At 36.6% G+C, this 11,478-nt stretch overlaps 3 protein-coding genes across 4 annotated transcripts; 1 reads left to right on the plus strand and 2 right to left on the minus strand.

The window, feature by feature from the left end:
* The first annotated feature begins 541 nt into the window (after positions 1–541).
* On the plus strand, positions 542–4,643 carry LOC107271042 (mediator of RNA polymerase II transcription subunit 8). 2 transcript variants are annotated; one of them, XM_015746612.2, is made up of 8 exons: positions 542–606; positions 680–869; positions 947–1,192; positions 1,530–1,538; positions 2,008–2,178; positions 2,383–2,500; positions 2,566–2,671; positions 4,374–4,643. In XM_015746612.2, exons 2-7 carry the CDS (start codon positions 705–707, stop codon positions 2,643–2,645), a joined length of 789 nt encoding a protein of 262 aa, XP_015602098.1. In that variant the 5' UTR covers positions 542–606; positions 680–704; the 3' UTR covers positions 2,646–2,671; positions 4,374–4,643. The 2 variants fall into 2 exon arrangements, with proteins under 2 accessions (XP_015602098.1, XP_015602099.1); XM_015746613.2 differs by lacking the exons at positions 542–606; positions 1,530–1,538 and having other exon boundaries at positions 621–869.
* LOC107271041 (methyltransferase-like protein 25) lies at positions 2,778–4,706 on the minus strand. Its single transcript, XM_015746611.1, has 5 exons — positions 4,316–4,706; positions 4,024–4,242; positions 3,354–3,927; positions 3,140–3,277; positions 2,778–3,067 (listed from the first exon to the last, which is right to left on the minus strand). Exons 1-5 carry the CDS (start codon positions 4,652–4,654, stop codon positions 2,817–2,819), a joined length of 1,521 nt encoding a protein of 506 aa, XP_015602097.1. The 5' UTR covers positions 4,655–4,706; the 3' UTR covers positions 2,778–2,816.
* Positions 4,641–8,386, minus strand: LOC107271040 (presequence protease, mitochondrial). Its single transcript, XM_015746610.1, has 2 exons — positions 8,196–8,386; positions 4,641–7,902 (listed from the first exon to the last, which is right to left on the minus strand). The coding sequence occupies exon 2, from the start codon at positions 7,864–7,866 to the stop codon at positions 4,759–4,761; it is 3,108 nt and encodes a 1,035-aa protein (XP_015602096.1). The 5' UTR covers positions 7,867–7,902; positions 8,196–8,386; the 3' UTR covers positions 4,641–4,758.
* Positions 8,387–11,478: the final 3,092 nt, after the last annotated feature.

The following is an 11,478-nucleotide window of genomic DNA, read 5'->3' on the forward strand; positions in this document are numbered from 1 at the left end:
TTTTCGTTAGTAGCTCGCAAAGCGTGTAACACAAGTGTGCTATTATTTCCATTGCTTAAATTGGATTGTGTGTGATCGATTGAAATAATGATACGGTTCGTAGATTTGTTCAAACTAGGTGGGAAACCTTCTATTGAGGTAATCTTTGCACAAAGATACGGACAAAACCTTTGCACAAAGATACGGACTCATAGCTCGGACTTTCAAGTGTCCAGTGTGCGATAAGGACATGATTCTATGCACTGCTGAATTTCTTTCGGACAAATATCGTTGGCAATGTCGTAGTTCCAAAATAACGAGATCAGTGAGAACTAGTTCGTTTTTTGGCAAATCGAAGTTATCAATGATCCAAATTTTACAATTGACATATTTTTGGATTCATAAGTGCACCCAGATTCAGGCTCAGTGGAAATTTCAATGTTCCCCGCACACGACCGTCGACTGGTACTATTTCTGTCGGTTATGGTTAATTTTTTTTCTAATAGGCGGCGTGACTATTCCATGCGATTCACATTATATCCTGCAGATGGCGTTACTTCAAAAAACCTAAGTCACTAGCAGCCAACTTCAGTTCGGAGTCGTATACTGCAGTTTTACCCTAACCTTGTATGTATATATATATATATATATATATAGCCTATGGCAGATTTTTATTCATACGATAAAGTTTTTCTTTTAGTAACAGTACTAAACAAAATTTAAGAATGCAGCGAGAAGAGAAGCAGTTGGATTCTGCTCTTGAAGCAATTATTATGCGAGTAAATGATTTGAAGACAGCAATAGCTGCAATGATATTCAAACTTGAACATGAATATGAAACACTTAATTGGCCAAATTTTCTTGATAATTTTGCCCTTATTTCTGGTCATGTAAGTATACATTTCAGCTTGAGTTATATTATTCACAATAATTTGCTGTAATTCATTATTCAAATGTTTTTGCATAGCTAACAAGTCTTTCAAAGATTTTGGGAAATGATAAAGCACCTATCATGAGAAATCTTGCAGTGCTACCATTGTTATTAAGTCCTGAAAAAGACGAAGATTTAATGCGTCTCACAGAATGTCGAATATCTACATTTGCCCATGATTTAGTACCAGATTATTTACGAACAAAACCAGAACCACAGGCTGAGCAGAAGATGATGCAGCTAGAAGTAAAGGCCAATAATTTGAGCTATGATACTGCACATGTAAGAGATTAAAATATTGTACATAAAATGTAGCTGAATACCACCAGGATCTGCGTGATCCATTTGTATTATTGGGTTTTTTTATTATTAACTATTGGGGATGCAATCAATGTCAGGTATTTCGTAAACGTTTTTCTTAAATCTATAATATATTTTTATAACGGATCTACAAACGGCACTTCTATAAGTTCTCCCATAAGACATTACATAAAATATACTGCAAAAGCCTTAAAAATGAATTGTACAGAGAAATATGTAGTATCAATAATGATAGGAGAATACAGGTAATTGAAGGTGTTCTATTTTTCTGTTAACGTGCTAACTAAACAACAACTAGGACTGCAATGTAAGCGACTATCCAGTTAGCTTTGATGCTTCATATCGTTCCATTCGCTTTGGACCGAATTCTAGCAGAGGTTCTTAAAAAAATAAAATATAGAAAAGATATAGGTAGAAGGTATAAGTATGGTAAAATCAAGTTATGCTTAAACTATGCATTAAATTATCCAACCCCTTACCCTATTAATACGGTCTAGGAAGACCTTTCCATAGTTTAATATAGTTCACTTTTGTTTGGAAACAAGCTGTCAGAGGCAGTATGCAACACATTTCTGTTTCTTTCTATTTATTCTAATTTAATCAGTTGTATTACTGCTGCTGCTATTTTCACAAATTTTCCTATAATACTTTGAATTTGTACAAGATTAAAAATTACCTCCACCAGCTCATTTAACAAGGGTCCAATCGGTCCAGTCAGCGAGTGGAACGCAGAACTTTTTCTATAAGAGTTTCAGTGTAATTTACCTGGATTTCAGAAACAAGTAACCCAATATAATAAAGTCCTCAGTCACGTTTGGGATATAGCAAATAAAGCTCGAGAAGAATGGGAAGGAGAAGCTGGTTCAAGAGCAACACAGGCACAAACGAGCAGTGCAGCTGATACTCATGTTCTTGTAGCTGCTGTTGGTGTCGGAAAAGGACTTAAGGTATATCGGCGAAGAAGGCCAGCCGCCGTGTATATCATCTGATATGATACTTATCACAACTCCCCTTGTAACACTTATACTGGTTCAAGTACATCTTCCATATATTGAGATACAAAATTCCATAAAAGTGGCTAGCCATCTATAATTAGATCTTCTTGGAATAGTTAGTACTAAAAATATGTGCTGTCAATGATTTTTTTTCAGTCTGACTCTGTTCAAATGGTTCAGTCCGGCGTTAGTCCTGTTCCTAGTGGTATGATGGTTGGAAGATCTGGAGGACAACCTCAAGCAGCTGGTCAGGGACCTTTAGGAAATGCTCAAAGTAATATTTTATTTAGTATAAGTAACCATAAAATAATACCATTTATTAAAATACTTTTATTACAGTGGGACAAATGGGTAAAACGCCTAGCGCTATAAAAACAAATATCAAAGCAGCATCGCAAATTCATCCTTATGGACGATAGAAAAAGACTATAATTAACTACAAAATGTAAGTTATCCTTGGCGGAATACACTATCATATGTAAATAACTATAATAAGTGTTTATAAAGTATACTCTATATTAATATAACAAAAATAATGTGGTAGTCAGGTGAGCGGATAAATAACATATCCTTTGAACGGTCAACTATATTCATTGATGTTTTCTCGATACAATAGCCTGAGAACGTGGTGATAATTTTTCACTCATTACGGGCAGGATTTCTGTTGGAAATCCATGTTCCTTGAGCCAACATACACGATCCATTAAAATTAGAGATTCAGCAGGGCTTTGAAGCAGCAATTGAAGTCCAGTATAAACTTCTACTGCTTTTAATTTATGTTCATATTTTTCCCACAGTGACATAATATCTTTTTGTAAATCCTCAGTTATTGTTATCATACCTTAAAATAACAGCAAAGATTACCTACATTGTACAAATATACGAATTTCTTCATCTTTTAATATGTTCTTACATGATATCGATTTATCACTTTCTTCCACGATGCGTTCAAAGGTATATCTCTTCAATGAATCCTTCAAGTACGTCGAAAAATTCAAACATTGCGATTTCCTTGTGGCTTTCCGAACATTTTTCTTGAGGCAAAGTCTATCTAAAACATTTATGGAATTATTTTGATACGCAATGTACATTGAACAAGATATATCCAAGTTACGCAATTTACTAACTCTGCTTAGCATATAATTCCAAGATTGCCCTAGCTAGAACATAAAAGGAATGTTCACTGTGGAAATGTTCCGACTTGTTATCCCATCTAGCTGCTGGCTCTTGACAAGCCAACCGTAGAAAGGGTCTTCTCAAAAATAAACCAATATCTAGGTTGCATCTTCCAGCCGCCGTTTTCAATGCTCGGGATATTGGAAAATTCTCAAAATATTCTTTTCCTGTCATATCTTGGCTATTACTGACAAGTGATAATTTATGGTAGCAACAAGAAATTAAAATGAGAAGGCGAGCAGCTTTCATTTTAGAAAATATTTCAGATGCATAGATACTGAGATCTCCACAGGCATGGAGTCCAATGAGGCAAAACTTCTCAGTCACTGCAGATTTCTGCAATATAGACTCTATTGTTTTCACATAATTATTTGTGATTTTACACCAGACGTATTGAACCTGTTTTTTTGATTTAGGATACAAATTATTTTGCCGGTTGTTTGCACAATTCACATTTTTTATATTTGCTTCCAGACCTAGAACTTTATATCCATATAGATGATGCAACAGTTGACAAATGTAACCCTAAAATATTTGTTATCTCTATTACATAAAATTACCTAAGAAAAATTGAAAAGCTAATCGATTAAATTGTTCAGAGTAATCATTATTATTGCTTACCAAACCTGCTCCTAAATCAATGATGTTTTCTAGTTTGTGTGCCCTACATTGTTCATGTACTAATTGTGCAAGGTGAATGATTTCATGTTGTTTTTTTTTATTTATTCCTTTTAGAAAACATTCTGGTAATTGTATTGAGAAGGCAGGATTGGCTCGCGGTAGTCTATCTAACGTATTACACTTCTCAACAAATCTTTTAAGAGACTCTGGCCAGTTCATCTGCAATATAACATGCTTTATTTTATTGTCACGTTGAAATTAATACTATGCATTCAAAGAAAAATTTATCTACCTGCACCAATTTTCTGGAAACAAAATCATTAAGTTCCTGATTTTGTGAATTTTTTAAGCATTCCATCCAGCCATCAGGACACGACTCTAAATATCTTTTAACAAGAATTTCCGTCACTGGGGCATTATACAGCCATTGTATGTCATAAAATAACTCTAGAGAGTCTACGAAGTAATCAATCTCAGCATTCTCCTCAAAATGGATCATCTGATTGAAAATCGCATATACATAAATATTAATATCAATATAATTGTCAGAGTGATTATAACATATTCTATCAACGAATATCCTACAATTTAAAGATAGAAATAAATAAAAGTAAAACAAATTTGTACGCATTTATTGAAGACATCTATGTATAACAAATAATTTACATCATAATACAATAATAAATGAGATAACACTATGTTCTATCTCAAAATTGTATCTTTACACAATAATATTTAGTGCGCTGCTTGTGCTTGACCCTCTTCTTCCTGTTCAAAGATGACCCATTTCTCAGAGGTTCTATTTAACAGATCCGTATTAACTGGACCTAACAGCGAGCGACCAACTGTGACGTTTTTATTATCTGGATTCAAATATTTTTCAGCCACTTCCATTAGCTGTTCCTTGTTTACAGATTTCAGATCTTCTCTGTGTTTCTGAATTTCATCATCAGATAGCTGGTTTATAAACTTTGTTATACCTCTGCTTCCAGGAGGTACAGGTGCATCAACTTGTTGAAAAACACCAAGTTTTGCCTCATCAATGTCCTGCTGGACAAAGGAATATTTCTTTAGGAACTCATAGGTTTTGTCAAACAGGTCAAAAGTTCTTATAGAATTAGGATCCCTGTATGAGTAGAAAGAAAATATTCCATTTGGAGAAAGCCTAGCTCCACCTCCATAGGCACCACCCTTCTCTCGTACTTCCGGATGTAAATAAGTAGAAGTCACCAGTTGAGAAAGTACTCTAGTCGGTGCAAAATCAGGATGCGTATAAGGAACAGTGAGAATAGCCTTGGACGTATAATTTACTGGAAATGGCAAAACATGATGAATAGCATTATTTTCTGGTGAATTCTGTTGCTTGGCAAAGGTATCAACATTTTTTGGAGTTCCTTTTAATGCAAAATAAAATTTCTCAGTATTCTTAAGAATACTATCTGCATTATCTGCAGACAAGTTAATGGCTGATCTTAAGTATGTTTTGTTCAAAATATGCTGAGCAATCTGTTGCATTTGTTCCAAAATAGGGCTAAGATTTTGAGTCTGAGCAATTTTCTTCATCCTTTGAACAAATTGCAAACCTGACAAACTTTCCTTACGCCGTGATCCAGGGGAAACTAAACTTGCTGCACTGCTCATGGCATAAATATGTCCGCTGTCTGCGATACCATTTGCTAAATCAGCTGCAGTAATTTTCACAAGTGTTTCAAATCTTGACAAATCGGTCAGCCTAACATTATTAAATAATTCTATCCAAAGCTGCCACATATCACAGGTATTTCGATCAAGACTGTAGGAATGCAGAAAAACTCCTTCTTCGTATCTTAATACATTGTTCTTGTCCTCAGCCACGTGATTAGATAAACTCAACCCACCAGTCTTCAAGTGTATTATACGATCGAAACTTCTATAATCATAATTCTTCGTTCCCATCTTGGTAACGATCGAATTGAATAGCGGCACTAAGTCCTTTAATTCTAATGAGATATCCCGGGTATTTACTATGGCCCTATAGTAACATACTCCGTTGGTAGGTTGAATAGACATTTGTAGAGGCACATCGTGTATCTTCAAATCCTTGATCTCATATCTTTCAATGTCTTTTTTGATATCTTGAATTGTTAATGTTGGCAAAACGTCAACGTCTTCCTTCTTCTGCTGTTCAGCTAGAAGTTTCTGTCCATCATCATAAATTTTTTGCAGATCATCCTCAGAAAGAGCTTCTAATTTTCTTTTAAGTATATTATTCTCAGCAGCAGCTATCTTTTGCTCAGTTCTCTCATCTGGTGACATTGTTAGAACTAATCTGTGGGAGTTTCTTGCTAGGTATTTCTCAACGAGATTTTCAAAATGTCTAGGATTTTGTTTTAAAGATTCTTTAAGTTTTGTCACAGATTCATTGATCCTCATTGATTGAATAATGTTTCCATTGTGATTCCAAAGAGGGGTCAAATTGAACAAGAGATTCAGGCCGAAATTAGAGCTTTGGTGTTTCACATCTAACTCTATTCCATGTAAAACAGCTTCTACGTGATCCTTTTCGAAACCTTCAACAATGACTTTTTTAACAGTTTCTTTAAATACTTCTTCAACTCTTTCAAAGTCTTCACTCTTTACCCCTTGAAGACCGACGACAAACATAGTGTCTCTGCATTGTGAATCATAGCCCGTAACGGGGGAAAAACTTGTACTTATGCTAGATTCGATCAAACTTTTGTAGAATGCTGAAGTAGGCCCGCTCAATAAAAGTTTAGATAATACATGAAGTTCAAACGTGGCTTGAATGTCAGTGATATCATTACAAAGATGGGCAATGGCAATTGAATTTTGTCTGTTAGAATCAGCAGCCATAGGATCCGGTCGACAGGTTATATGTTCCTTTCTGGGATGCTGCCAGCGGTTCTCAGGAGGAACAGCAGACATGGAGCTATCTATCTCATCAATAGAAGCAAGATAAGTTTCGTTGAGATACCTTAAGTGATGTTCTAGTGGAAAATTTCCATATGAAAATATACGTGAATTTGAGGGATGATAATATTTTGCATGGAACTTCAGTAGGTCTTCGTAAGTTAAATTAGGAATAACCAACGGGTCACCACCGGAAATTACACTGTACGTGTGACTTGGTAATATTAAGTTTAACAACTTTTCAGCAAATATAGTTTGATTCTCACTAAATGCACCTTTCATCTCATTGAAGACTACTCCTTGAAATATTATACGAGAATTCTTATCATTTATATCTGCATGCTCTAATCTCCATCCTTCTTGGTGAAAATCAAGTTCCCTTAAATTTGGTTTAAATACAGAGTCCAAATAGACAGATTGAAGATTCTTGAAATCCTTAAGATTTTGTGTAGAAAATGGATAAATCGTGTAATCTGGTCCTGTCATGGCATTCATGAATGTAGCTAGAGATCTACGCAGCATCTTGAAAAATGGATCTCTGCAAGGATACTTCTCACTGCCACACAGTGTGGTGTGTTCAAGGATGTGTGGTAATCCTGTAGAATCCATGGGTGTTGTTCGAAAGCCAATTGAAAATACATTATTGCTGTCATCACGGTCTAAATGTAGGTATTTGGCTCTGGTAGTTATATGTCTCAGTCTTATAGCTGTCAGGTGCATCTCTTCAATTTTTGAAACCTCTTCAACTGCAAAACCTTGTATAACAACCCCCTCTTTGAAATATATTGCATTTTCTTGCGTTGAGAATTGAGTTGATGTAGAGTTGACATAAGCATTTAAACATGTATGAAAATTGCATAGCCGGTACACTTTTTTTTGCAGCTGTGGTTTAATCAATTGACTCTTTTTAGATAAGCCAAATAGATGAAACATTGTAGACTGACTACTTCTCTTTCAGCAAAAATATATCTGCAAGAATAGTAATCATAATCCGTGAAACATAAAAAGAATGTAAATATAATTTTATACTTATCTTCAGATTTAAATATTTACCTATCATATAAACAAATATTCTCAAAGCATATTTGACACTACTTACAAATATTTATTATAATTGCCATTTATTCATTCAATAAAATGTCATTTTATAACTAATTATTGTAACTACTCACATTAGTGGCATAAAATTCATTTAGAAAATTCATTTCCATCTTGTCCTATTAAAATATAATGAAAAAAAATATAAAAAACTTAATTCTTACCTTTCCTTATGATTTGATAGTTATTTTTTAGAAATATGTAAAACTTTCATTTGATTCTTTCACGAATTTTCTGATAATTATATATCATCAATCAAATCCACACGTGAGAATAGAATGTTCCTCCTTCCTTCCTTTCCTTATGGCTGTATCACCAATAGGGGACATATGTCAGTAACTGCAGAGATGAGTGGGGAGATGCACAACGCTACGGTTTTAGGCGATACCAAAAGTATGGCGCTAAATCGTAGCGGCATGTGCGGGAGTAGGATTTCGTGATCATCGCCTCTGTCGATGTTACAGATTTCGCGTTGCCGCGCGGGTCATGATCATTGTTCCAGCCGATATTGGAGTCAGCGAACAAGGAGACTAGAGTAAAGGAGTCCCATCTTAATAGAGGAATCAACGAAAAAACGACACCAGAAATGCGTCAAAAATAGGAAATTCACTATTTCGCCGATGGCGTCGCTGTTGTCAATAAGGAACCTATATATAGATATAGAAGCCATGTAGATTTAAAAATAATTGCGTGCTACGACGGGTTCTCTAGCGGAGTCAGCGCCGCAAGTGTCGTTTCGGGCAACCTCAATTTTAACAGCTTTTCGGTGTCATTCCTTATATACATAGATGGGACTCCTCTACTCTAGTCTCCATGTCAGCGAAAATGAATGGATTGCTCAGTGGTGGGGAAAAAGTTGCCGCCCCTCACAAACCGTTCTTGACAAACAGGCGGGGCAGCAAGATCTTCCGTCCAATCGAACCCTAAACATTTGTATGGACGTAATGCGCAAACAAATGTGTATATTCAAATAAATTTCAAAGTTATAAAAAATGCATAGAATTATTGATTTTCACTCTTTACCTTTTATCATGCCGAAAATGAACATTAAAAAATGAATTACGAAATTCGTTGGTAAATGAAACGACCGAGAACAGTTCAAAGAGAAATTTTGAAATATCATAGATAAAGATCTATAGAAAATTTAATTTAGTATTAAACGAGCATCGTGGCTGAGTCAATACCTGTTAAGATACAACGCTGCTGGTTACGGGTTCGAACCCCATGAAGAACTCTTTTTTCATCTTTTTTTTTCATTTTACTACAAAAATTATTCAAGGTTCATCTCTTTTAACCTTTCTAGGTTGCCGAAACTTTATTTTAAGTTTATATAAAATATTTTTAAAAAGAGGTCATCGGGATCGAACCCGTACTGTCAGAATTGCGAGCCGACACACAAAACGCCGTTTTGGCGTTTTTTTCTTACAATTTTAATTTATTAATATTGCCAGGAGAAAAATACAAACTCATTCATGTATTCCGTGATATCAACACTATTTTTTAAATATTTTATCTATGACAGAATCAACTAATATTTTAAACGCCCGCTCGTGCCTCACGACCGACGAGTTAAGCGGTTCCGTGTCTTCTCTCGCTGAGGGGTCTGCTGTTGCTGTTAATGCTGCCGCTGGTTCTCAGAGTAACCCGAACCTTCACCAACCAACCTTCTCGAACGAAGCCGCTCATCAGATATTGCCTAAATATTTTTTTTATTTGCAATCTTCAGTTCCAACGCCCAGTCTAAACTCGATAAGATTTACTATGAGAAAATAATTAGCTCACTTCATTACCTGGAATCAATATTCTTGAGAAGCAAATATGGAAATGAGCATTATCTCTGTCCGTAATTGTTCGTCCACGTGGAGAAGGGTGGTGCGAAAGTTCTTAACTGGTGTGCATCTTTATATTATTCTGCTTATATGTAAAGCAAGCGAAACCACAATAGTAAGCAGTTGAATAAACGATGAAATTCTAGAAATACAACTTCCGAAAAAAGTAAAACAAACAGATGTTTCTGGCGTCTGGCTAGTGCACCTGGTTACGAATCGGGAGGTCTATGGTTCGAGACCCCCCTGTAGAGAGCACTTTCTTTTTACAAAAAAAATGTGCTTTTGCAAATGGGATTAACAGATTAAAGAGTATATCCAATTAATTTATTTATCTTATTACAATAAAGGCATAACAACGACAACCTGCGGGCTTCCACATCACCCAAAAGGTGCCGCAGTCGATGCGTTCCCATTATTTAACGTAGCGGGTCCCCAGTAGGCCTATACTACGATCGGCAATATCAACATTACACAGACGATCCATTTAAGTAATTAAAGAATAAACGAATGGCAATAGGATATCAAAAGGTTTCGATTGGAAAATCTTAATAATATGAGTTCTGCACTCAAATATAAAGTTTATTCATTGAAGATGATTACGACAATTATTTTACATTATATTTCACACACACATGACGCGTGTAAATATCTAAAAGTAAGAGAAATTGAGAAAAGGACAATTGGTAAAAATAGTATATCGGTCTATTGAGATTACGTACTGGCGACTTCAACACAACAGTCTAGTAATCTGACGGATCGAATCTGAGCGGGCGTCTGCAACAATGTTACTAACTATCGCGCGACTAGCAATATACATTGGGGCCTGCAGCGTCAGGTCGTTCACAGTCGTACAGGCAGCAGCATCATGGTAAGTAGTTCTTTAATAGTTATAAGGAAACAAGACGCAACACGTCTCATGTTTATTTTATTACTATGAAGGATATTGTGAGAGAGAATATTGTAAGTTAATAGAAAATGATTTTAATTTTCAGTCTAGTTCATCATTGGATGAAGAGATTAAGCTACCGAGGGCAATTGTTTTCACGGAGGAGTCGTATGTATTGTAACAAAAATGTTACAATAAACTCCTCCCCGTCTCCTGGCTCGGGGTCCCATAGGCCTCGAGTATAGCGTCTTAGAGTTAAGTATTGTTAATTGCGTTTATTTAGTTGTTTTAGGTTTGTTGTAATTAGAGTAAGATCCCCCTCCCTCCCTGCCACCATTCCCCTTTCCCCGTAGGGCACTGGCTCGGGGACCATCTTCGAGGACCCACAGCCAACACCAGCAGGAAGGACATCAACGTGGACCTGCCACGAGGGAACAGCATCCCTGAATGGACCGCGAGAGCGGCTACGTCGCCGAGGCAGCGGAAGGCAGGGATGGCATGGGCAGGAGGACCAACAGATTATCGAGACTCCCGTGGGATGATGCCCGCCAGCCCGCCATCATCGCCACAGAGATGAAGCCCCGGTGCAGTCCCGTCACACGGGCAGGAAAACGTCCCGTGTGACAGCGGCGGAGCCCTCTCCCTCCGAGACCGCAGACGTGCCCGGGAGGATTGTGACAGGCCTGGAGGCCGCCATATTGACCGGCGCGCGCAGCCAGAACGCGCGCCGGC

The sequence above is a fragment of the Cephus cinctus genome, unplaced genomic scaffold (assembly GCF_000341935.2).
Source record: "Cephus cinctus unplaced genomic scaffold, Ccin1 Ccin1_scaffold0875, whole genome shotgun sequence".
In the NCBI taxonomy this organism is placed as follows: domain Eukaryota; kingdom Metazoa; phylum Arthropoda; class Insecta; order Hymenoptera; family Cephidae; genus Cephus; species Cephus cinctus.